Here is a 26,939-nt window from a genome sequence, read left to right as displayed (position 1 = left end):
AGTAACGTAACGGAACGTGTCCTAACGTGGCTCAAAGATAAAAAAAAACAAACAAAAAACTGTTACGTGTGTCGCTTAAACTTGGCGTGTACGATCAGAATGACTGCGCCAAATGTGACGCCTAAAACCTCCACAAAAGAAGATTAAAAAGCTGCGGTAAGACGACAGTTAGCCGTCCACTCACCTTCACCGCTCCGGCTCCAAATGTGTCTTTAAACTACCGGCGTGAGACTCCACAGCGCCCCCCACTCCTCCTCCTCCTCTCCCCCCGCCAAGCTGTCCGCGGTCCCCCCCGGATCAGAGACACATCAATAACATTAAACCAAGCAACCTGCGTGTGCTCCATCACCATCACCACCACCATCACAACAACAACAACAACAACAACAAACATCTAAAAATGGCGACTCACGTTCACCAACGGCCGACAGTTCCAAGCTATCTCCTTGATAGCGTTTGTTGCTAGCTGTGGCCGCCATTTTGTTCGTCATTAAAAAATATAAAAATGTATAAATGCAATTTCATCTAAAGATGATGTAAGCTTTATGATGATGATGATATTATTATTAATAATAATAAACAAAAGTTTCGGTTTAACTGAGGGCAAACGTCAGCTGCGGCCTCCTCCATTTTGTTCGACATTAATTGACGTCTTTTTTTTTTTCAATACGTTTTCAATATTTTTAATGCGCTTTTATGTAAAAATTATATCAACGTTATAATAATTAAAATTTTTTTTTATAAAAAAACAGAAAGGTTTCGGGTTAACCGAGAGCAACAGGCTGTGTAACACAAACACGACTTTACAAAATGGCGAGGTTTGAGAGAAAAGTCTGAAATTAGCTGCTAATAAGGAGCCTGAATGTATTTACAGCTCAATGTTGAAAAATGACATATGACACAGCAACTAAACCTGAATCCGAATGCTTGAATTCAAGTTTTATTTAACTGAATTAAACCTTCTGTCACTGGGTGTTTGACCCAGATGGCCCAACTACGCACATTATAACACAATCTGGGTTCCAGTTGTTAATGTAACTCACTGATAAGAAAAGCTGTTGCAGCCATCTTCCCCATCAGGCCCCCAAAGGGAGATTCTTATTTGTTCTTTATTTGTTTACCAGAAGTAAAATTAAAAAGTATTCTAAAAAAAGCTGTGAAAAGACTAAGTCAAAGGCTGCAGTTAGTTTGAAACCCGTCCACTGGGAGCTGGGTTAGAGTTAGTGGGCAGCATTTCGCTCAACTTTTACTTTTTACATTCTTAGATTGCCAGCAAATCTTTATCAGCCCAAACCTGAGCAAATAATTACAGTTTTTACGTCTGAACAGTAGAATAATAGTAAGGTATATTGAAAATTTGTCATTACTGTTAAGATTACAGAGCCTCTGAAAAATGCTGGAGGATAATATCGAAAATAAACGCATCCAATCATGATTAACCAATGAAGAAAAATAATTACTGGCAACTCAACAGACCTGTATAAACCAGTCTTTAATGCCTGAGAAGAATATTTAACACAAGATGAATTCACACAAAAAGGATAAGCATTTCGAACAAAACAGTGTCAAAGGTTTTTAGTGTGTCTGTGATTTATTGAGTAAAAAATGTTATATAGAATGCTATAAGACGTACACAAACAGAACAATAAATCACTTTTCCACTAACAGTCCAAAGTATAAAAATAGCACAGAATCTGTTCTTTTGAAACGTTTCTGCAAATGTGATTCTGATAAAAGATAAAGCACAAAAGGCTGTAGTAAAAAAAAAACAAAAACAAAAACAAACAAAAAAAAACCAAAACTGTTGGACCTCATTTACACTCAAGTCTACAAATACATCTTAATAACACAAGGTATCAAAAAGCTATTGATTAACAGGCTATATATTGTGCTATAATAGTACAGATTTCAAGCAAGCTTTAAACCGTGTTAATATATTCTGTAAGTATTCTCAATGTAAAAGAGCTGTTACTAAAAGCCATAAGAAAACATTTCGATTCAGCAGTGTGTAAAATGTGTAAACAATTACTTTTTGGTTTTTCAATTACTTTAAAAGTTTAAAAAAAAAAAAAAAAAAAAAAAGTTTCCTGTTGGCACTCTAAGGGTCCATTTCCTAATTAAGTTAAACATGGAAAAAAAAAAAAAAAAAAACCTCATTTACCTTGTGCATTTTGTATAAAAATATTGTAGTTCTTTGTCAAAGGAGAATTAACGCTTGTAAACCTTTCTATTGATACAGTACACAAAACATAAAAAAACTAAAAAACAGTTCCAGTGATAAAAATATAAGCTTTATATACAGGACATAGGGGAGCAGAGAGCTTCAGTATATTCACAGAGCTGAGATCCTGTAGGAGAGATGCACAGTTGCCCCTTTGCCTGAGGTAATGCCCGTTTAGTTTGGTTTGGTGGCAGCTGACAGCATTAAAACATCTTCCAGTTATCGAAATAACAAGTATGGTACTTAAAAAAAAAAAAAAAAAAAGACTACATCAAATTGTAATTTTGGCCCAAGAGAAAATACACGATTCGACTGTCTGGTAGATCACTGTGTGAAGGAAAACAAAAGAGTCATACCATTTGTCACCATTAAAGAGCGTTGAAATAGCACCAAACATACTGCACAGAAAAGTATGTGCAGCACACAGACTTGGGAAGGAATCAAGCATCACAGCAGTCCTCCTGTCAACTAGTTCTAACCCCTTTCAGGAAAAAAAAATAGTCAGTGCTGTCTTACAAAAATATTGTGTGTTCACCAGTGTTTCAGTTTCTTCCTTTCTTTCTGGGACATAAATGACTGTAAAACCTGTAAATTTACACTTTTTTTTTTTTTAAACCATCCACACATGGAGGCACTGGCATCTAGCTGTTAAAACAAACTAAAACAATCTTACTTTTTTCTATTCTTTAAAAATACCTACAGTAGGATAAATGTCATCTAGGATGCTTGACCAGAAAACCCAACTTTCTCTTGATGCTTGTATTTTCATTGGCTTGTTTCAAGTATTTATATACAGCTCTCAGGGAGAAGTTTCTGTCACGTCACTCTGACTGTTTCACGCTATCTATCTAAACATAATATCTTTAATAAAAAGGTAATTTTGGACTAAGCTATTTTGCTCATCTCAGCAACAAAAATTTTTTTCTTTCATAACAAATAAAATCCAAGTATAAAAGTGGAAAACCAGATTCCTGTCTCATGTCCATGTTGACCTCTGGTCCACGAGCTTCTAATTCTCCATGAGGGCTTTTTCCCACTGGTCTTTTGAAAAACATTTCCTTCTACATTTCACTCTAAAGAGGTACTATGGCATTATTTTGTTAGATTCTCACAACTACAGCTCCCGTGAGGCTTTGACAGTATTTCTTAAGTAAGAAAGACAGCATGCAAACAAAATAGTTATTTTATCTTGTTGCTCTACTTTTTGCCACTTTGCACAGTTATTTTTCACACTTATTTTCTTAATATCAATTGGGAATAAAAACAGTAGTAACATGTATTGGTGTTTTAAAAAGACAATTTCAAAAACCCTGATTAAAAAAAGAATTAAAACAAATATACAATGTTTTGTCAAGACTGGTGACTTTGGTTCAAGTCTTTGTAACAGTTAGCAGCCACTTTGATCACGAGATGAACAATAAGAGTTTGATTTGAAAAGCTGTACCATTGGTGCTGCATATATATATATATATATATATATATATATATATATTTAACAGCCTTTAAGTGTTGTCAAATTAAAAACAAAGCCTTCTAAAAAAATCTTTCCACAGACTTACTGCTAACAGATAAAACAAAAGGAAAAGGCGTCATATTCTTTCCTTTTTCTTTTTTCTTTTTTTTAACTCTGCTAGCCTCAACGACAGATGATGTCATCAGTGGGACGAACTGGCTCAACTTTCACCTGACCTTTGACCTTCCCTCTCACAGACGCCGTTTATTGTCGTGAGAAACCACAGCCAAGGTGTTCACCTACGCTGCAATTGCCTATCTGTGTGTTAGTGTGTGTTATGCGTGTTTGAGGCTGCAGGTGCGTTATCATCAGATGCTAACTAACTTCTACTTTTACTAGTTTCCCAGCTACACTGTTAATTTTTCTATTTATTTTTTTAGTGAGGCCGACCCCAGCTTTTTGCACATGAAGCCAGCGCCGCAATAGAAAAAGATGGTGTGTATAGACAAGTGGCGTCCATCTGCTGGTGTCTATTCACAGGCAAAGTAGTCTTTGAGCGGCGCGAACAGATGCCTGATGACCGGGACGCTCCAGGACCGGCCCAGGAGTTTCTGTCTGGCGCCACGACCCATGTTGGACACGTCTGTGTAGTGAACAGGGAAGCCGAAGATCCTGGAGGGGAGAAATTACACGACAATCATTACAACCAGTGTCATCTAATTACAGCCTTCCATGAGTGTGTTTGTGCGTGCTCGGCTCACCTCTCCAGCTCGGTGCACCACAGTATGTCCTCCTTCCCGTTCATCAGGACGGGGAAGTGCTGGTCTTTGCCCTGTTTGATGGAGTTGGAGCGAGTTGTGATGGTACGCACCTTTCCAAACTGCGAGACGACAACAACGCCCTTGAAATGCAACCAAACAGCAACTGTGCAGCTAAGAACTGCAGAAATACAATCGTTCATGATTATTCTGGAGAAATCTGACCTTTGCCACTCTGCCGTGCTCCAGACAGTCTTGCAGCTCCAGTTTATCCATCCCAGAGGCGCACAGAGGCCTGAACAACAGATAACAATTCATGTTAGTCTCAGATCCGCTGTAAGGACAGTTAACATGAAGCGTTGTTCATGCCGACCTGTTCATGCCGGGCAGGTTTCCCCAGAAGTACCGAGCGCGGTGAGCAGCAGAGACCTCGATGGCATCAATCATGACTGGGTTACACTGCAAATATAGAAAACACAGCGCTCATCCCTAAACTCCTTCAACAAAGAGGTGACTTTCTTTAGCGACTCCACCCTCTAACACTTAGATTTACGTTTTTTTTCCTGGATAAAGCTGTAATCTTAAAGACTTTCATTAAGTCTTGACATACAAATCAGCACAACCTCTAACGACTATATAAGTCACTCAAAAAGGATTGTTCACCGTAACAGGGGATAGGGATAACAAACCAAAAAACATTTGAGACAATCTGTAAAGAGAACAGAATAACCAAAGAGAGAAAGTTCCTGGCATGTGTTTGGGTCATTCTAGAGCTGATCTGAAGTTACTATCTTTATCTGATCAGGAGTTCTGTTCAGTAATGATGAAAAATCAGCTCCAAAGCCTCAAATGTTCTAAATATAGATTCAGTCTTCATTCTGTCAACACAATAAACTCAGACTAAATTACACGTTAGATTTGTGTGACTCACCTCCAGGAATCGTGAGATGTCCCTCTTGTCGTTGACGCCCATGGCCACCACGTTCTCGAACATCCAGAAGAATGGCCGGTCCTCTCCTTCTTTGGGCTTGGCCTCGCTCAGCAGGCGGTAAAACTCAAAAAACAGCCTCCCTGTGCCTTCTGGAACGACAATACATCATCAGAGTCTGGGAAAACGCCAGCTTCGCTGCCTGTTTAGTCACAGACAAACCTGATGTAACATGTCGACAACACTGTCTGTGACCCTAACCCCCCCGACAGGTTCCTACCATACAGGCCTTTCCTGGCGGGGTTGACGATGGACAGGTCGTTGCAAGGACTTCCTCCAATCACCAGATCAAAAGGACCCCACTCCTGAATCTGACACACAACAGCACCACCCAGTGTTAGACTACTACACAACACAATGACAGGTAAAGTGAAAGCGTCTCTTTTCCACCGTTACTTAAACACAACTTTTATTTTATTTTATATATATATATATACACACACACACACATATATATATAACCTGTATTTGTTATTACAGATCTACATTTGGTTGTATGGTTTTGAGTTTGTGAGGATAACCACTGGTTGCACAATATTTAGCCTCATGGAGACAGTAAAGCTGACTTGCCTCGACGCTGAGATACAAGAAAAGAGAAAACAGGAATAAGTAAATGAGGAGGTATCCCTTTGGTATCACGTTTTGGGGAGGAAGGGAGGATTGAGGAGGAGACAGCTGTTTGTTATGGTTTGTGTGATACAGCCGGAGTTGTGTGACATGATTGGTTTCATTTTGGAGTTATATGGGGGGGGGGGGTTAAGTTAATATTAAGTTAGAAATAAAAATATTTTTTATATTTACAGCACCACCACTGAGGAAGTCTATAACAAACAAAAAGCAACTGTAAAACAATCTGTCACCTTCAGTTAGTTTTAAAACAAAACATCATGGCTGCCAATTTAACATCTGCTCACACATCTGCTTTGCCAACCTCTGCCCCCTTTACACAACCCCCCCCCCCCCCAAATCCTTCAGTCAACACAATGAAAAGAAAAGGAAATGGAGAGAATGAGGGAGAGAAAAGGAGGAGGGCTGGATGGTCTTATTAATCTCTTATGTCACAGATAATGGAGAGCAGGGGCATGAACTCAACACACACACACACACACACACACACACGTGTAAGTGAAAGGGTTCCTGGAACTGCTCTTTGTCCTCCACATCACTGCAGCTGTCTGCCTCTGTGTGTGTGTGTGTGTGTTTGGATCACTTAACTCGGGGAAGAGCCCGGCCTTCCATGCCAAAACTACAATATCAAAATACACTTAAAGTACAGAAGTACTTATCATCTACAGCGTCATATTTACATTTATTTTCTATAAACACACACAACGTTCCTGTTTTTCCATTACTTGTATTTTTCCTTATTAAGTTGTCATTTTTGAAAATGTCACCACAATCAGCACAACACCAGCTAATTACACGGCACTCAGTAAAGACTGCTCACTCACTGCTGCTCACTGCTAAAACATGAAAATTACATCCGTTTGTTCCTTGTTTTTTTTTTTAGATAGGTCAGACTGATGCAACTTTACTCCGTCAGCAGAAGATTCTGCAGTTTAAGGAGAAAATAACTGTGATTTTTGGAGCTGTAACTGCCTTTTGGGATAATCCTCTGTGGGCTTAATCAGGCAAAATCCCGCTTTAGTCTGTCGGTGTCGTGTTTTCATTCCTGGAATGTGAAACATTTCAACAGGAGCAAGTGAAGTTTTTCTCACTTACATTTTTCTTGGTGATGTCTCTGACATCATGGACGTACTGGATCTTTCCTTCATGTCTGACCACTCCCACGGAGATGGAGTCCTCACACACCTCTGACGCCACGTATTGGTCCACCTTGAAGCCCAGATCCCTCAGAACCAGGTAGCCTGAGAACAGAAACGAGAGAAACAGCGACATGTGACGATCTGTGTTTTTAATTCAGATTTTTTTAGACGATGTGGTCAGTCAACAAATTAGGCTCATCCTCACCGGTGGCGATGCCGTCAAACAGGGAGAGAACTCTGATTGGTCGCCTCTGTTCGGCGGGCACTGCTGGGTAAATCTTTGGTTTCTCCTGAAAGATAGAGTTAAAAGTTTTAGGGAGATTTCAAATCTGCCACTTTTGGTGATAAATCTAAATCGTGTCCTGTCAAAATGAAACCAAAAAAAGTGACTCACAAACTCCTGTCCGTTGTCATTGGCGAAGAAATCCTGCAGCTTGAGGCTCCAATCGTGCCGCCGCTTCAAGACGCCGTACTGCATCAGCGGCTGGCACATGTAGCATCTCCACGGGTCCAGGTAGCGAGCGTTATTCGACGCTCCGGGGTCGACCAGGATGTCCAGACAGTCTACACAGAAACACCTGGAGGAGGAACCACAGGAGAGGAGGTGAACACACACACACACACACACAGGCAGAGAAGGCGGTGAATGATGTCGCTGCGTGTGTGTCTGACCTGCAGCAGTTGGCGTTGCCGCAGAGCAACACCTCCCGACCTCCGCAGCAAACGGTGCAGTAAGACTGATAACCATCATCATCGTACATGTAGGATATCTCCAGGTACACATCCTAAAACACACACTCGTGAATACAATTCCTACATTTTCCACGAAAAACAAACAAACATGTTTCTCTTTTACGATTAAATCTCTTAAATCTATTTGACTTCTTTTTAAAGCCAGTAGCGTCTCAGATGGTCATCTATCTTCAGCGTTGGCTTGAATTCACAAGAGGCTCAAACTGCTGAAGGCGTGAAATGAATCATTTTATGACTTTGGGCTGTGAAGCATGATAAACATCAGCTGATTGTTTCAGCAACATTATTAAGACTGATATTTGTGCTTATTGATAATGTTGATGACAAACTGGTGATGCTGCTCTACCTTGCATGTTTGGCAAAGGCCTCCTTCAAACAGCGGGTGGAAGGTTGCTGCTCTCATCTTTCCACAGGAGAGACAGAACTCTGCGCACACACACACACACACACACACACACACACACACAACCCAACAGCTGACTTCAGTAAAAATGAAACAACACAGTTTCTAATCTCCACGTGAGTCAAACACAACAGAAACACAAAATGAGTCCTCACCTTCGATACTACATTTATTCTTCAGAACTTCATTCACCATTTGTTCTGAAACAGACACACAGTCAACGCCTGCACAGCCGCGATCAGACATCATCTTTACATCAGTCATTAGTAAAAATAAACATGATTTCCTTTCTGCTAACAACACAATGACAAACCATCACGTGGATCTAAAGATGACTCTTGGTCCAGCCAAAAAAAATAAAAAATATGTATTTATACATTTTCACTTGTGCTAATAATGTTTTAGAGTCTTTCATAAGGAAAAGGAAAAAAAAAAAAACTAAAAACTTTTACTTTGAAATAAAAATGAAATAAAATCTCATATTCCCAAACGTATTTTACATGGAGCGTGAGTTTGGCCTCTACCTCTGCAGTAGGACTCCTCGGGGGCGGCTTTGTTCTTACACAGACTGACTCTGGGCCGCTTTGCGCTGGGAAAATACTCCGGCAGTGAGACATCGAGGACGTGGTGGTCCAGAGGGTTACTGTCTGCAGACACACACAAAGATAGATCACTTTCTCTCTTCTTCTCTGCATAAATTAAGCTCGGCCGTGAAGTCTCGCCGCTTTGCTCACTGGCACTGTGCGTAGGTTTGAGTCCCTCCTCTCCTTTGGGCTGGAAGCCTCCGTTGGCCCAGTCCAGCATGGGTTTGACCTGATCCTCTGGGTTGTCCGACTCACAGGGAGGGAACGTCTTCTCCGCCCGGACGCTGGCCATCTGAGAGCGAAGGGTCACAGACATCACAGACTGAGAGCAGCACTTAAAACAAATACTGTTAAATAAAATGTCGAAATAAACTCATATCTAAATCCAGTTTACTTTTAAAGGAAAATAAACCATTCAGGTTAATCCAGGGTGACGTTTAAGACAAATCATCTTTAACAACAAACCTCCAGTTTGACTTTTAAAACACTAACGCAGCGTCAGGATTCACGCCTGAATGAGGGGGGTGACCTCATCAGGCAACGGCACAACGGCGTTTGGAAGCTTAAAGACGCAGAGGCTGAAACATCAGCGGCATTGGAAAAAAAAAAAAGAGAATCGAATTTTTTTGTTTTTCTGCTGGAGAGAGACAAACGGCAGCACCTGGAGGCCTGAAGTCTGGCTGCACTTAAACACACTCAGCTGTCCTTCCAAGGAAATCTTTCAACCACATAAACGAGCTGCTAAATTTCCGCTGGCATTCGAGGCCTTATGAACCTTCTGGTGAGCAAACAGACGATTTTAATAAACAGAAAAAGCAGCAGCTGCTGCTAAAACAGCCTGACGTTTACCTCCAGAGCCTGGAAGATGGCCCTGCGGTACGAGGCCAGCTTGGTGTAAGAGGCCTGGCTGAAGAACTTGGGGAAGGCAGTGATGGAGTCCAACTTGTCAGCGGAAACCTGCAGACAAAAACACAACGTCAAGACAAAGTAGGACGTGTCCGAACCCCCCCTCTGTTTTTCTTTCCCTCCCTCACCTCAGAGAACTTGCCGTCTCCAAACCACTGTAGCCACCTCATCCCATGGCTGGCCTGCCGTTTGCCGGTGGCACGCCACGTCACCACGATGCCCGGCCACCAGGAAAATCCCTTGATCTTCCCCCACACCAGCTCACCAATGCCAAAACCCTTGTTGTCCTGGATGGGGGAGGAAAGGGAGAGATTGAGTGAGAAGGCCACGCTTTTCACCAGAGCAAGCTCTCTTATTGCACTTATTGAAAGAGATCCCAATGAAAGGTTTGATTTCGAGAGATGACGTGGACAGATTCTTAAAGATTTGATTTGAAGCAGGACAGAAAATGACTTTTGTCTCGCAGAAAAGTGAAGTGATGTTTTGACACACTGACAGAAACCTGTAATTATATCTGTTATTCTGCAAAAGCTAAACATGAGACAAACATAATAGTCTGTACTTGCAGTTCACTGATGCCAAAACCTACATGTTTTGAACAAAGAAAGGAGGACAAAAAAAGAGGTGGTGAAAAAGTTCCCCAAAAACTGTGAACCAAGAAAGAAAAGGCCATTTTGGAAGCGGTGTCAAAAAAATAAAAATAAAAAAATAAATCACCAAGCAGATAAATGATTGTTTTCTCAGAGAAAAAGATTTTCTTAATAACTCAGTGATGGGCTATCGTAATACTGCCCAAATATGCAACAATTTTCATAATATGCTATCTGACACTTTAAGTGTGCATAAAAAAAATCCGGCCCTCCAAATCAACGACTCCAACAAATACATTAACAAGATACGTTAACAAGACTCCAAGCGAAGAGAAAATGTCGACCGTGAAGAGAATAAAAAAAATAGTTTTGAGTATTTAAATATCCAGGATTTACCTCTTCAACTTGAACTACCTGTTAATATAAAGCAGATTTCAGGGTCGGCCGGTGGATCCAGGTGAGCTGGGATTGGGGGGGTCGACTGCTTTGTTGTGACATCGCAAATTTTCAGACGTGTCAACAGCTCCTGACCTCTGATGCTTTCACCGTATTAATACAGAACCAGAACCTGGACCTGAGTTTTAATCCACATGGAGGTTTACCTTTGTACAATGTTAGACCTTTGAACGTTTTGATATTTTATATCACTGCAGAGGAGCGAATGTCCCTTCATGAATCAATAAATGATCTTTCTCTAACGAAGATGAAACAGCTGAACTCGACACCTGCCTGTAAATGACTCAGATTTACTTATTTGCTCAGGTGGTTTCTTTTGCACTTCGGCCTCTTTGTGAGCAGAGGTTTTAAGGAAAACAGCAGCATCGCAGCAAAACACAACAACAACAAACCAACCACGTTTGTCTAAGGAGCAAAAAGCCATTAGGCTTCGTAATGGAGTCTGACTCCACTGAAGGATGCCACGCTCTGCTGAGTTCAGCTGGGATCCTGTGAAAACACACTTCACAAGCATGAGTGTGTGTGAATGGAGGCGGTGTGCACGTTGTGTAACCGTAAACACAGAGACACACACACTCAGGCGTTGGTGTGATGGTTGTCATGACCTGAATGGAACCATTGATACTGAGCAAACAAGGCGTGTGTATGTGTGTGTGTGTGTGTATGTGTATGTGTGCGCACAGCCACCTGCACCAACACAACCCCAAGTGGAGGAGGTTCTGTGGAGGGAATTACCCTCCTCCTCTTTCGGCTGCTGCCAAACCTCCACTTCCCCTTTTTAAAACATTTTCTCTGCTGCAGCTTCCTGCCTCCTTCGCCTCGTGTCATGGACGCTTCCCTTCCATCTGACGCTCCTTCAACACTTTCCCAGCATTTGAGCCGTTTGCAGGTTACCCGTAAAATTCAACACCCCCTCACCACTTCTGCTTTCCGTTTGAAATCTCTCCCGATTCCTCACCTGATCTGTGCAAAGCATTTTGGGTCCACATCACTGCAGCAGCTGCTGATACAGAATCAGCATCAAAATCTTATTCCACCCTTTTAGATCCACATAAAGGCTTTTCTTCTTTTCCATACATTTATGCTTTTCCTCATAAGTTGTTCTTTGTAAAAAGGCCACCAAGTGTCTACATATTCAGAATTAGCTGATTCGATCTGTCACTCACCGTAACAGCGGGATAGTAAATGAGTTTTTCATCATTCCCAGTTCTGCTCATTAATGAAGGATTGTCTTTATTCTGTCAACACAGTAAACTCAGAAACATACAGGAACTGATCCAGAGACTTTGACAGCTAGGCCACACACCGCAGCCAATAGGAGCATCCGACGTCACTGTCAAAGTTCTGAAGATGATGTTATATTTGGAACCACATTTGCTTCTTTGGGTTCCATAAATCTATTTGTATCAGTGAAGAAACACGTCTTACGTTGTACTCTGGCTGGGTCTCGGAGCTGGACGTGGTGCTGCTGCTGCTCTGGGCCGAGTCTTTGGAGTCTTGTTCCATCAGCTCCAGACGTGGGGCCTCGGGAACCTGGCCGGACGAGACCACGGCCGTCCGAGGGCCACCGGCGCACTGACGGGGAGGAAGAGGAGGGATCCGTTAGACTGAAGGGCCCGTTTGTGTAAAAGGAAAGATTCCTCTGGGTCGGCTTCTATGCTGTGAATATTTATGTAGTTTACACTGGACACGTCACAGCTATGAAATAAAAGTAGAGTCGTCCTCTTCCTCCGACTTTACAGAAACTATACAACCTGTAATTCCTACAAATGCCACAGAGAGGAGGGGAGGAATTCAATAAACATTCTATCAAAGGTCACCAAACCATCAGGGACTTTTTGTTGGAGTGAAGAACTGAATGGTTGCTCTTTTTAAGGCTATGACAGGACATCAGGTCACCCAGCCACCGAGCATATGTGGGTGGAGGCAACTGCTGCAGCTACACAGGCAGAAAGCAAATCCTTCGAATTTTAACTTTAGAAAATTACATTTGGCTTGACTGTATACGGAAACTAAATAAGATGAACAAAGAAAGAAAAGTAAAAATGGAGTTAAAGCCCAGAAGGAAAGAGTTTTCTGAAGGAAGCTGCAGAGTGAAAAATCATTACACAACTTTGTGTGTTACCACTCCTGTGTGTGTTTGTGTACCATTAACGTGCTGTGCTCCTGTTTGCGGTTCTGTCTGCGAGGTTTGGTGTTGGGGTGCGACGTCAGACCGGCCTGGAAGATGGTTCTGGGTTGAGGTCTCTGTCTCAAGCCCAGCTGAGACGCTCCTGAGGCCTTTTCCTGCAAACACACACACACACACACACACAGGATTAAATATCACACGGACACGGATGATTTATTCACCACGAATCAGGCGAGTGGCTGCAGTTGCACCTCGCTGTAGGAGTTCCAGGTACTCTCCTCCTCCCCCTCCGACCTCTTCCTGTTCCTCTTCCTGTTTCCTGGTGAACACTGATTATCATCTGTGGAGAGAGAGATGAACAGCTGGTGAGACAGATGGCAGAGGACAAACTCAACGTTTTCCTGCAGCAGGACACAAGTCTTAGGAAATGCAGATATAATGAAGTAATAACTGTGTGTGTGTGTGTGTGTGTGTGTGTGTGTGTGTGTGTGACCTTGGGGCGAGGTGGCGTCTCCGTTCTGTTTGGGGCTGAAGGGGGAGGGCGGCTCGGCTGCAGTCAGAGGGCTGTTCTCGTTGGTCAGTTCCACACCGCTGTCGTTCTCCGACAGGGCTTCAGTCGGAGATGCATCGCCGTTCACCGCCGCCTTCAGGGAGGGGAGGAAAAGCTGGGTCAAGAAGACGTAAAGCGGGCAGCGCCACGACATTTAAATATGCCACGATCAAACACTATTAACAAGCTCATCTCCTAAATAATGACCAAGAACATTTTTATAGAGTCTCCCACAAAGAAGAGAATAGAAATCAATCCATTACTCTCCCAATTTGAAACAGACAAGTTTACGATCTGACAATGTTTTTCCTCAAGAGCCAAAGAATTTCTGAGAAGCAGCGAGGACGACACTCAGACAAGACTAAACAATCTGACAAGTTTTACTCTGAAATCACTACAGAGCAAGTTTAACTGACTGTATCTTGACTGAGTCCGACGGTGGCTCTGAGGTAATGTTGAACTAAAGCCATACCAAACATCAGATTAGCTGACATCAGCTTTTCTGGTTTAAAAAAAAAAAAACAACAACAACTTGGCATCGCTCTCCACAGCTACAGCCGACAGGTCACAAACAGAGATCGAGATCTGAAACCAGATCTGCAGCTTGTGTCCTGACCCTCCTGACCCTCCTGACCCTCCTGACCCGTGTCAGGGTCTGCCCAGTTGCCCTGACTGAGCTTCAGTAGTTTCAGGTCAGAGTCAGAACCAACTCTTTTTTTTTTTCCAATTCATGTGAACCTAAAGCATCAAAATACCAATTTGAGCTGAAGACACGGAGCAAGATCTTTCATCTTTAGGTACATCAGCTGGATTCAGGCCAAAACAAACAGGAAGCAACATACCTTCATCAGCCGGCTCACCGCGAGCTGAGGATGAGGATGCTCAATATTCCCAAATCTTCAGATAAAAGTTTCAACTGTGGTCGTCATGACAACTGATGAAAACCCAAATAAGCTTCAACTTTTTGTCCTGAGCGTGTTCACTGTTTAAGAAGCCAGAAGACAAATAATTATCCCGGCATTTAGACGCAAAAACAAAAAGGGAGCGTTGGTAACAACAACAACCGGCCTTGAAGCTGGAGCATCAATATTTCTGCCGATTGTAAATCAAATCTTCCTGACAGCTGCCCGACACGCACAGAAAACCAAACCCACCCATGTCAGAGAGCGTCGGGCATGCCCACACATCTGACAGCGCAGCACCTGCCAGGGTGAGTCATGTGTTTTGTTTGTGATCAGCTCCAGGGAACAGGAGACCTCATCTCCCTCCCGTCAGCTGAGGTCTCTGTGGTGGCTATAGGTCCGACGACTTGACCCCCACAATGATTTCTGTGGTCTATTGTATCTGTGACAGTTGCAGATACAGGATTGGTTCAGACTTGATGTAATTTCCACACAAGAGACCTTTGATTTGTTTCTGTGTCAACAAGAAAAGACAAACCAAAAAAAAGTTAATAAACTGCATTTGTGTTTCTACAACTCCTTTTGAGGTGCGGTCGTAAAATTTAAAGGGGATCTGTAAAATGACATCTTATCGAAGCTTTTTATATCCACATCCACATCCACATTTTAAAAGTTTTAAAAAGTAAAGTGCTCCAAATATTCGGAATCAGCACAACCTCGGATATTTATATATGTCACTCAATAAAGACTTCACTGTTCGATGTAATGGGAAGTAGTAGCTGATAAAACAAAGAAGAAAGAAAAGACAGACGTCAGGTGGTTCTTTGTTTTTAAGCTGCAAAGCAGAATAACCAAAGAAAAGTTCCTCTCATATGTTTGGGTCGTTTCTATCTTCTGCTCATTAATGATGAAAAATCAGCTCTGTGAACACAGTAAACTCAGGAACAGACTGACAGCTTTATCAGATTTAAAAGGTGGATGTCAGTTTGATCAGTGGTGATAAATCAAGTCAAGGTTTTCGAGTATTGCATTAAAAGTACAGGAGTGTTCAGTGGAGCCCAGAGGAGAGCAGCTGTGAAACAAATGGAGAACTGTCAGATTGGCCGTTTTGTTCGCTGTCTTAAAACAGGGAACATTTGTGTGCGTCTGTGTGTTTTTGATGGCAAACCTCCCTTATAATAAATGAACTTGCTGAACTTGTGCGCTCAAGATGGTCATAGAGCGAGCGAGAGCTGCGGCAGGAGAGGGAGGGAGGGGCTGAGGCTTCACGCTTGTGGTGTTAAACCTGAGAGCTGCGTGAGAGGGGGGAGGACGGAGGCAGCTGCTGGTGTTTAGGGACTTTACAGTCACGCTGACAGTCTGACGCTGCTAATTAGATCGATTAACTGTTATCATCGCTCTAAATGAGCTGCGTTTCTCTTAGAAAATAAAGAGATGCACATCATCAACGCTGCAGCGATCTCTCCCCCTCCATATCGATCACCAGCTCTACATTTCATCGGCCCGTTTAGCTATCAGTTTCAGATTTCCAGCGTTAACCTTTATTTGAATGAATCATTTTGGCCTCTCCAGTAAAAGCTTGAACCCAAAGCGAGCAGAGCTGTCTGAGACCAGGAAGAGCAGCATAAAGCAGGTCTTTGGCGTTAATCTGTAAAATAATAATTATTAAAAGTTGAATCAGTGATTGGCCTGCTGCTTGTACTACAGACGGTTTTTTCTGTCTAACAGCTGCAGATCAGGCTGCAGTGACAACCATCTCTGACTGATGAGGTTTCACAGCTGGGGGGCGTGGAGGGAAAATTATTATCTAGATTTATATCTGCTTTTACCAACATTATCTTCTGCTCCCCCTGGTTCTCCGTCTCTAAGGATATTTTCTTTGCTTCCGTTACTTTCAGTCACATATAAAAACGAACCTGCTCTGTGAACTGAAATTAAAAACAAAAAACAATCACATGAAGCCTCAGCTTCGGATTTTTGATGCTGGTTGATTTATTTTGGAGTAATTGTCATTAATGTTCCGTTAAAGTCTGCACTTTGGATGCAACAGGAGCTGCATCTTCTTTATTTTTCGCCTCATATAAAGAAAAAGAAACTAAATTTCAGCAGCTCCATTGCTCCAGTGATGCAGCGGAACATCGTCCGGGTGTTGTCTGCTGGTGGGATGAATTTTACGACATACTGATGGAAAACAAACACAATTAAGTTAACCATTTTTTGTCCTCCTTAAAAAAAAAAAAAAAAAATACAATAGCTTGTAAGTCCACCAAAGAAGAGGAAGCTGCTGATAATTTCCACCAAGATTTTACTTGCTCCGCTTCATCTGATTCTAATTATTTATTTTTCTTTCTTCCGACAGCCTGAAGAAGAAATTCAACTTCAAATTCCTTCTGCGCTGCCGAACGGGAACAAAACCCCGGCCCTCCTCATCCTCGCCTTCCTCCATTATTCCCTCTGTTGGGCTCAGTTGTGTTTAAATCTTTTAAATCTTTGCTCCCCACCTCTGAAGTCTGGTCTCCTTTTGAAAACAGAAAAAAAAAAAAAGGACGGGGGCAACTTCGTCTTCGTGTTCGTCCTCCTCCTCCGCCTGCTGCTATGGCGACCAGTGTTACACAAAACTGGTCTACAGCAAGTTCGAAAAAAAAAAAAAGTGTGTGGGGCATGTGTGTATTAGCTAATACATCATGCATTCTATAAGTCTGTGTGTGTGTGTGTGTGTGTGCACGCAGGAACTCTGCCACACACACACATTCTGCAGCGAGCGTCAGTCGGGCCCTGAGGGCTGCTGCTCCGACTGTCAAAACATCTTGGCGAGGCCTAAATGATTAGACGTGCAAATCTGAAGCGACTGTCAGAACAGGCAGCACGCAGTTAGTCGTCACCGGGGGAGGTGGGGGAGGTGGGGGGGGGTCCTACAACAGCAGGAGTGTGTTTTATTTGTCTCTCCCTTCTGCCTCGGGCGGCTTCAGGCGAGCAGCGATGTCTGCGAAGTCTCGGCCTGGTGTGAAATGTTGATGTTAGTGTGCGTCTGAGATTGTTTGTGTTGCACAGCTTAGACAAACCTTCAGGATCCCATCAGTGTGTGTGTGTGTGCGTGTTGTGTAGAACTTTGTTTCACTTTCACTCTTATCTTACAGGTTGCAGCACGATACGATCCCCACGAGGTGATAATCAGCCGGTGTGTTCAAACGTGGAAATAAAAGGAGAAGTCTTCGGATTGAATTCATGTGGAGCTGATGTTGTGGCTTTTTTTTAACTGACAGGTGAGTGAGTGCACGTTGACCACAAACTGGTCCACGCCAAGGCCTTCTGCCGTATTTGGATTAGCTGTGCCGCTAAGATACCTCAGCTAGAAGCGAGAACCTCAAGATGCTGCCGTTTGCACCTCACGCATGAATAAGATGGAAGCGAGGCCGGTTTCTCTGGAAACGGGCAAACAATAAACAAGAGCGGGATTAAAAGTGCGATGATGATAAATGAGAGAGAGAGAAGGAAGTGTGAGATGGAGAAAAAAAAGAGGAAGGAGAGTTAACGGACCACCAGAGTGCGATTAAGTGTGTATGTGTGTGTGTGTGTGTCCTCTAAATACTTGAACCCTAGCTCCTTTTGCACTTCCTTGTTTCCTTTCCTTTGCTGCTTCCATCTATCCCCTATTTTCATGTTAAAATGCAGCTGTGGTGTGTGTGTGTGTGCGTGCGCGCATATGAATGCATTCTCAATTAGATTCGTATAACATGCTTGCACTCTTGTCCAGGCATCTGCCTTGGCATCGACACACAGACACACACACACACACACACTCACTCCTTTCAACCACAGCAGGCTTATGGTTCAGGGAGTGGTGTGTGTGTGTATTTGGGCTAATGAGAAGGAGTGGTTGTTATTAACCATTTGGCCTTAAATAGCTTGTTTCCCTTTGCACAGAAGAAAGTGAACACTATTGTGAAATCTGTGTGTTGGTGTGTGTGCGACTCACAGTGGCGGTCATGTTGTTGCTCTCCTCCATGATGGCAGCTGAGTACTTGTTGGAAGGCATCGCTGTGGCGGTGGACTGGTCCAGTGTTTGTCCTGACTCCTTTTCAAACCTGGACCAAACAAAAGGCAGGAATCAAACCTGGAGTCCTGGTTCAGCATCATCTCAACGCGAGACAGTAAAATAACACATTTCATTCATGTGGAACCGTAATTCTTCAAACTGCAGCTTCACGTTCATCAGAAGAGTTTTATTTTGACTGCACGCTCCAGTCCGACACTCTGAATTTCACTTCACTCCACGATCTCCTGGACCAACGTTGAACGTGATGCTGATCGGATTCAGTGTCATGAGACAAGATTTAAAAAACAAACAAACAAACAAACAAACAAACAAAAAAAAAACAAAAAAACATGGGAGGCGAGGCATTTTGATGAAATGTTGAAGCAGAAACAGTTCTGGCTCAACTTTAAAGTGCCACATAACAGACATAACCAATCGTTCAAGATTGTTCAAGAAACAAGCGAGTGGAGCGAGAAAACAGTGGGACAAGAGGAAGGCTGGGAGCAGACCTGACATGTCCATACAGACCTGAAGTAAACAGATACACAGGGTGTGTGTGTGTGTGTGTGTGTGCGTCTAAGAGTGAGAGAGCAGATTAAGTGAATGTGTGCGTTGTGTGTGTTCCTGCTTGAAAGTAAGAATGCAGCACTTATTGTTTGAGCAACTGTGTGTGCGTGTGTTTAAATTTCAGGGAAGAGACCAATTGGTGGATTCGGTGAACCGGCCGGCAGAAAAATGCCTGCAGACCTCCGTCAGGTTGAGTTTCAAAATGCAACGGTGGAAAGTCCGGCTGTGTATCAGGGGATTATACTGAAGCCTGCTGCAGATATTATCTGAGGGTGGGGGGGTACAAACATCCAGGGCTGGGAAAGATTTTAATAACAGATTCATTTGTTTTTGTTTTGAATGGTCGTTTCTCGCTTCACTCCTGCTCTCCTCAGGCTCCCGTAGTTCAGAGCGGTCTGAGCTCGTTCGTCATCTTGGACATCTACGTACGGTAACTGTACTTCGACAAAACCGGCGCCAACTTGACTCAATCGTGAGAAAATGCTAAATGAGGACTTTTTCCACTTTAACCCTAATTTTTGTTTAAAATCTCAGAAGGGAAATCAAAATGAAATAAAAATTGGCTTTCTCTGTAGTTTTAATTCGGAAATAATTCAATATTTTAAAGATTTTTTTTTTTTTTTTTTTTGAAACGATACGGCCCAGGTCACATTCCCACCTCCAGGATATTTAGTCTGCGGTTCATGTTCATGTCTTTGGACTGTGGGAGGAAGCTGAGGAACCTGGAGGGAACACAAAAGCCTCTCAGTGGGTGCGTCTCAATCACCCTTCAAAATGGGCAAAAGCTAAACTGGGAAATAAAAACCTGGTGAATTTCAAAAAGGACTTTCAACTATCACTAAAATGTTTTTACGTTCTAACAAGCTGGTTTTTCAGATGTTGATATTAAAACATTTCACAAGCCGGTGGTGGAAACACTTTTCTCTATATTTACAAGTCATGTGACGTGACGATAGCTGATCGTTTCAGCATCTTCAGTCAAAATTAATATTCCAAGATGAGAGTTTATGAGAAATGTAAGACTCATTCCAAACTACCGCTTTTATTTTGTGCAAAGCCGTAATGTGACACTCAAGTGCCAAACATCAAGTACGACCGAGCGTAGAGTGAGGACAACACAGACTCACACACAAGCACAGAGATGAAACACAGATTCGAGGTTCTTCCAGATCCAAAGTCCATTTTAATAAACAGTCTGCCATACGTGTGCGTTATGAAGCGGCTGCTGGATGACACGAATCATTCAACATAATCATTCCTTGACATTAGAAACACCAACACAACTTTTGGTCTCAGTTTCAAAAAGGAATCTATTCTGGTTTGTGGTGTGAAATCAAGAGTTGTGCTCATGTGCACCAAACAACAAAAACATCTGGACATCTCATGGTAAACAAACGCTGCTAACTCTGAAAGTTGAAAAAAAAAAAATGTGACTAACTGGTATCAAATAAGAATATTTTACATCACTTACAGCTGATGAAGATGTTTTAAACTTTTGAATTCACACAGCTCACTGACAGCTGTGGATGCAGATTGCACAGACCTGGTGTGTGTTTTTATGTGCATATGAAGGTTTTCACCACGGCACACAAAAGAAACACTTAAATGAGATGACCAGGTGCATCCTGCACAGAGGACGGACAAACACACACACACACACACACACTTCCATTACGTTATTATGATACCAACTTTAACGGAAACCTCCACTTCTCAGCTCGCCTTTAACGCTTCAAATTTTCCACTTGTGCTCAAACTGCAGTGACAAACGGGACAAAGTCTCCCACAGTGCTGGTTTGAGCAGAAATCCTGCAGTTCAGTCTGTAGCTGTGTGTGTGACTCCCCCCTCTGCCCCAACACCCCCGGGGCAGTATTTCCTCATCGGGCCACAAGGACAAGACACATCCTGTTGGCTGCACGGTAAAGACAAAACACCCAACAGAAAAGCCAAAGACACGGACACGTGTGTACTTTACTCTTACGGATCCAGAGCGAGCTTTTGTGATCTGGCTTGAAACTCCAAGGATATGCTTTGTGCCCCCCCGCAAATCCCCCATTTGGAAGGTGATCCACCACAATGTGACTGAATACATTTATACGGCGATTCACACATCCCATTGGGGGGGGTCGGTGTGAGTCAGTCTGCAGAGACTGCTGCCCTCTGACACATACCGTCTCGTGCATATTAATCAGTGAGGGACTCTCCCTGCACGCAGAGGTGAGGGAGTTCATCACTCATACAGGATGTAGCTGAGCCTCGCCCCCCAACCCCCTCCAGCTCCCGCTCCCACTCCCCATGCCTTTGACCTTTCACCCACAGACCAAACAGGTACCTGCTCACTGTCAGTCCACATTCGGGTCTGGATTAGTTCCCTCTTGCACAAACACATTGTATGGCCATCATTATTCTGTTCCGTGTTGTGTGCATGCAGAGACAGAAAGGAGTTTGATACAAAGCAGGAGTCATTTATCGTTAAAGGCCCCGAACAAACTCAACTGTATGGAGCGTCAGAGTCTCAGGAGGTAATGAAGTCTGAGAAAGCTTCAAATTAAAAATTAGATTTAAATGAGAAAGAGAAATTACACGTCGAGCCCCGTGTGCAAAACGTTTGTAACTGTGTCTGTGCAGAAACAGAGAGAGGGGGAGAGAGAGGGAAGTGAGAAAGACCCAAGAACTGAGGAAGGATGGAGGGTAGACCAAGGGGCCCCTGAAAAGGGGACACAGAAGACGGGAGAGGAGGCGGCGAGGGGGGGCGGCACATCAAAGTTGTGTCTGGTGGCGAGAGATTAGGGACCACATTGCAAGAGGGGATTGTTCATCCCCCCCCCCCCCAAAAGAGGGTGTGGGTGAGTGAGCTGGAGGTGGGAGGGGGGGCAGAGCCTCAGGGTCTCTCTGGGGGCCGCATTCCTCATCTGTCATGTACTTTATGGCCCCTTCCAGCTCAGATCGAGCCCTTCGGTTTAAACTCTGCTGCCCATTGTCCGGCCTGAGCTCGTACAGTCAGCCATCATCCAATCAGCACGCCGGAGCTGTGTCACGTGACCAGATTATAGATTATGTATCCGCTGCTCTCTGTGGTCAACCAGCCATTTCTTTGGGAGCTGCTATTCCAAAGTCTCCAGTATGTAATTTGCCTGTTTCCATCCTTTTGTTTTTGGAAACAACCAAATTCGGAGGAGAAGGTGGAGCCGAGGACGACGATAAACAAAATACGGTGGTGAAAGTTTACAGAGCAGCTAAATGAAGGTTTGACTCAGACCATCGTGGTGCAGAACAAAAATATCATTTATGAAAAAAAACAAAAACAAAACAAAACAAAACAAAAAAAACACATGTCAATGGGAAAAAAAAAAAATCTGCATATTATCAATCAAGTCAATACCGGAACTTCAAACCTCACCGATGCTGCTCATGTAACATTGTTCACAGACCTTCACTGTGTGGAAAGTTGCACAATTACTTGAAAAATAATTGAAATTACAATATGGCCGGTGTGGCCGGTGCAATATCCCGGAGACGCTGCAGGCTTCGTATTCTCTAGATGGAAAGGAAAGTGTTTATTCGCCAGACCAAAAACCATCACACAGCTTTCAAACATGAGGAGAAACCACAGCTGAGGATGGACCTGCACCACGTCGACACACAAATCGCATCAAGACTCACAACTCATTCAGCCCAGCAAGGACTAACAAATCATAGTGTGTGTATGTGTATGTGTGTGTGTGTGTGTGTGTGTGTATATATATATAAAGAGAGAGAGAGAGTGAACGCATTATAAGTCAGTGTATAAGTTTGTGTCAAATTTAGTTTTATCAGCAGCTGGGTATCAAAGTTCTACTTTTCTTTTCCCCCCTCGATACCATTGAGTATCAAAAAATGTCGTCAGAGAACCAATAAGCTTGCAGCATGCTTGATGCGCTGTTATCTAAAAATGCTGGTGATTGGCTGTGTCGAGGAAGTGAGGTTACATCTTTACAGCCGGTAATTAAGGCCCAGAGCTGCAACACAACAAATCCAGCGACGCACTTCGCTGTACGTTTTCTACTTTTGGGCACGCCGTCAGCTGGGAGCGAGCTTGTTGCCTGAAAAAGCAGACGTGTTGATTTTTTTGAGGAGGCGCTGAGGGATGTAAAGGGTTTAAGGAGGAGATGAGAAATAAAATGTCATCTTGTTAAAACTGATTTCATGAAATTGATGTTGAACTCTGGATACTGAAGTCGCTGTATCGTATGGCGTTGTTGTGAACTTTAACCTGCCGTATTTAGTGCATTTTGAACAAACAGAGGCTGATGTTGGCTTGATGGACCTGTTCACTGTGTGTGAGGAGGAAGAGGACGACAAGCACTTTGTGTGCTCACCAAAACTTATTTCTAAGCCTCAAAGCCAAAGTCTGAGAGGAAGACACAGATCTGAACCTTCAACCTCTAATGTAAAAGGTTTCAGCGGGCGGTGCCTCACAGTCATTTCATACTTTATTTCTCCATCACTACCAATCAACAGTCACTTCAGACTGAGCTCACACAGACATCTCTTACTTCCAGGACAAATGAGCGATTAGAAGAAGTAATCCAACTTCTGCCTTGAAGCAAAGCCGGAGAATCGCCTTTAAGTTAATCACCGCCTCCAGGCAAACACATTAGAAGTCATTACAGACTTTATCGTGAGCCTTCTTCCTGCACCGTGCATGATACACCCGCTTTGGATGACAGGAAGACAAGAACATCTAATTTAAATTCAACCTGTTGCCCACAGTGAATCTAAACACATGCAGATGTGTGATGATGTATCTCGTCATCACGTCTTGTGTTTTTCCCCACAACCACAGATCAATGTGACCGAAGGCGTCAACACACCTGCTGCCATTATGACAACCCACCAAGACGATCATTACTACTTCTGGTCTGTTTTTGGGTAACTTCTGAATGCCGTCAGTGAATAAACATTAATCTCACACCCTGACCGCTGATGCATATGAGTTTATTTTCAACCACAGCAGCGTGTATGAGTAAAACATGCCGTGCTGCATTAACCAGCAGTGAATGGCGGCTAATGCTGCAGATTGTTGGCGTTGGCGGGATTTGATTTCATAGTACACACAAGAGCCGTCTGTCAGCATGCAAGCCACCTTCAGATTCACACACGTGGCCGAATGTCGGCATGTTGAGTGTGTGGGCGAGCGTAAAACTATGATTAGCTACCACAGGCACAGTCAGCTGAGCTATACTGTTTAATAACACACTGAGCATCCCAGTGCACGATGGCCTGCTTCAGCAAAACGAGCAATCATCTTTAAAAAAGTGCTACAGGAACACTGATGTCCCCTTCCTGTGGAAATATGGCACGAAATTATTACCAACAAGCTCGCCTGCAGGCAGGTGACAACAGCAACAGGAAAAACTGCAAACTCTCAGGATTAATAAAATAATTGCTTCGGAAATTATAGCTGAATTAAGGTGTAGTGTCCTTCCTGCTGACATGTTCAAAGCTCACTCAAGGCACTGCAGGCACGTTGACTTGTTCTGACGCAGATGACGGGAGATACAATACAATTCATTATCTCTTTAATGAAAACTGTCAACCTTGCACGCAGTCACAGGAAAAATACGAAATGCTCTGTCTCACCTGCATGCACAACATAAATGAATTCAGTTCTTTCATGCCTTTTAATTTCTGTCGACTTAAACAATGAATATAAATGACAACCTATGAACTAACATATTTGAATTATCATACCGTGGCTCTTGCACAAAGTTTTGTCTCTTAACGGGATTGACTTTTCCTCATGGCACGTTGTCAACCTGTTAATGTATGAAGTAAAACAAACATTAACGATTGTTTCCTCCACTTCTGACTGATGACAACTGTCATCATCCCATTAAAACAACAGTGTGACTCATTTATCGCTCCACAAGCTGTTCCCCTGAAATCCAGTCTCTCTCTTTGCAGATGTAATCAGGACCAAAATAAAACTGGCAGCCAAAGACTAACCCTAACCCTAACCCTGGATTCGGGATGTGGCAGGTCAGCTCAACACTTCTGTCCACAGCAGAGAAAAAACAAAACTCCAGCTTCTGAATTTCACTGCTGCCAGATGTCAACCCAAACTCTTTGGCCACCATCTCATTTTCATCAGCTGAGAGTGGATATGAACAGTAACTACAGCGAAGAGAAATGATATATACATCACACACACCTTTACAAATCAGCACTACTCTGATTTTTTTCCTATTAAATTATGAGAACACATAATAATATTACATATTTGTGTGCTTTTATTGTGGAACCTGTCAGGTAGCTATAATTGACAGCTCGTTTGGCGCCAACACTCAGTCACCTGAGTGATGTCAGCATTCCTCCACTTGACTCCGCCCCCTTCATGAATCATTGCTTGCCAGCTCCCGCACTGTCACCCCGCAGGGAGCGCCCCCCCCCCCCCCCAGGTGACACCATAACCCAACCAGGTAAACGGTGACGTCACGCCGGTGCGTGTTCAAGCACCGGAGGAGTGCGCGGGCACGACCAGGAAACCACCTCAGCAAAAAAAAAAAAAAAAACCTTGAATCAGCTTCATTTTTTAAATCGTGATCAAATAATTCTGACTCATCTGAATCAAACTACCAGTCAGCAAACTGTCGCATTATTGTGAGACAGTTGTGTTAGCATAAAAGCAACACAAACACAAACTGCAGCCGCGTGCACGCTCAGCGTGGGCCGGATTGTTAAACGACTTCACAAACATCTGTGTGTTTCAGTGTGCACATGGAGCTCATGGACCAGCGACCTGCACACTTCAACACAACACACAGACACACACAGGGTCACGTCCGGCTCCACAAACTGCACCGCAACACAATCTAAAGTGTTAATTAGTTACACTTTAATTACACTCTCGGCAATTTTCTGCTTTCAATCCTGAAAAAAAAACAAACAAAAAAAGTCCGAAAACGGCTCAAACTTACATAACAATCCGAGTTTCTCGCTCTCATCCGCGGCGGGAGACGGTGCTGGAGGTCGGGCGGGTGTTTTAGAGGAGGTCTTTGATAAGAGCAGCCTTGAACTTCAGGTCGGGTCCGGATCAGGTCGGTCTAGTTCCGTCCTCTTAGTGGAGCATGCTGCTGCAGATCTCCCTCTCCCTCTCTCTCTCTCTCTCTCTCTCTCCTTTTCCTGATGTGTGCCAGGCTCTCTCTCTCTCCTTTTTACCCCCCCTCCTCTCTGCAGCCTGGCTGAAGTCCAACCCCCCCCCCACTCCTCCCTCAGGCTCGGCCCTCTCACACTTATCCGACCTGCGGTGATTGGTCCCTTCAGGGTTTTCCAGGTGAGGAGGTCACCTCCCACTTTTTGTCCCCTTCATGTAAAAAAAACGAGAGTGGGAACTACTTTCTTCCTCCGCCCCCCCCCCCCCACCCTACTCATTTCCCCCACTCTGTGGTTATTACTCAACCTCTCTTTATCTTCTTTCGTTATAAATCTGAGTGAGACAGGAAGTGTGTGTGTTTTCCCCCTGACACACTCCGGGTTTCACTTTCAGAAGTTGGTTCAAACAGAATAAAGTTTATATCAGCAGAAAGTGGAAAAAGTTTTTTTTTCTGACAGCCGTGACAGAATCAAATAAAGTGTTCAGATGATAAATCTGATGTGTTAATATTGTTTATAATAATAATAGTAATAATGTGTTAAGATGTGTTAAACCGGTGGTGAAACGTGATAAATTATACTTTAGAACTTTTTTTATTCTGCAAAAATGTAAAAAAGAAAAATGCTTACTTTAAAAAGTGTTGACTAACGTCAGTACATGTTAAAACCTGTATTATTATCACTTAACTATAGAGACAGTCATGTGTTTTGACTTTACATAAGAAAGAAACAGAGTTTAA

At 43.2% G+C, this 26,939-nt stretch overlaps 1 protein-coding gene across 2 annotated transcripts; it reads right to left on the bottom strand.

Annotated features, from left to right (window-relative positions):
* Positions 1-1,509: 1,509 nt before the first annotated feature.
* dnmt3bb.1 (DNA (cytosine-5-)-methyltransferase 3 beta, duplicate b.1) lies at positions 1,510-26,219 on the bottom strand. Of its 2 annotated transcripts, none has more exons than XM_029506012.1 (22): positions 26,025-26,219; positions 18,438-18,546; positions 13,503-13,653; positions 13,261-13,349; positions 13,027-13,164; positions 12,307-12,453; positions 9,961-10,119; positions 9,776-9,883; positions 9,077-9,218; positions 8,867-8,989; positions 8,498-8,542; positions 8,286-8,365; positions 7,859-7,971; positions 7,581-7,764; positions 7,392-7,476; positions 7,143-7,288; positions 5,641-5,731; positions 5,364-5,512; positions 4,806-4,891; positions 4,658-4,727; positions 4,436-4,554; positions 1,510-4,346 (listed from the first exon to the last, which is right to left on the bottom strand). In XM_029506012.1, coding segments are annotated over exons 1-22 (2,478 nt in total). In that variant the 5' UTR covers positions 26,027-26,219; the 3' UTR covers positions 1,510-4,204. The 2 variants fall into 2 exon arrangements, with proteins under 2 accessions (XP_029361872.1, XP_029361873.1); XM_029506013.1 differs by having other exon boundaries at positions 5,364-5,509.
* Positions 26,220-26,939: the final 720 nt, after the last annotated feature.

The sequence above is a fragment of the Echeneis naucrates genome, chromosome 7, assembly GCF_900963305.1.
Source record: "Echeneis naucrates chromosome 7, fEcheNa1.1, whole genome shotgun sequence".
Taxonomy (NCBI): Eukaryota; Metazoa; Chordata; class Actinopteri; order Carangiformes; family Echeneidae; genus Echeneis; species Echeneis naucrates.
This window is presented reverse-complemented; position numbering and strand designations above follow the sequence as displayed.

Coding starts and splice junctions, on each gene's coding strand:
- dnmt3bb.1 (XM_029506012.1), bottom strand. Junction 10,120..12,306: donor AGACCCAGCCAGAGTACAAC/GTAAGACGTGTT, acceptor TCCCCCATCCAG/GACAACAAGGGTTTTGGCAT. Junction 8,366..8,497: donor GAATAAATGTAGTATCGAAG/GTGAGGACTCAT, acceptor GTGTGTGCGCAG/AGTTCTGTCTCTCCTGTGGA.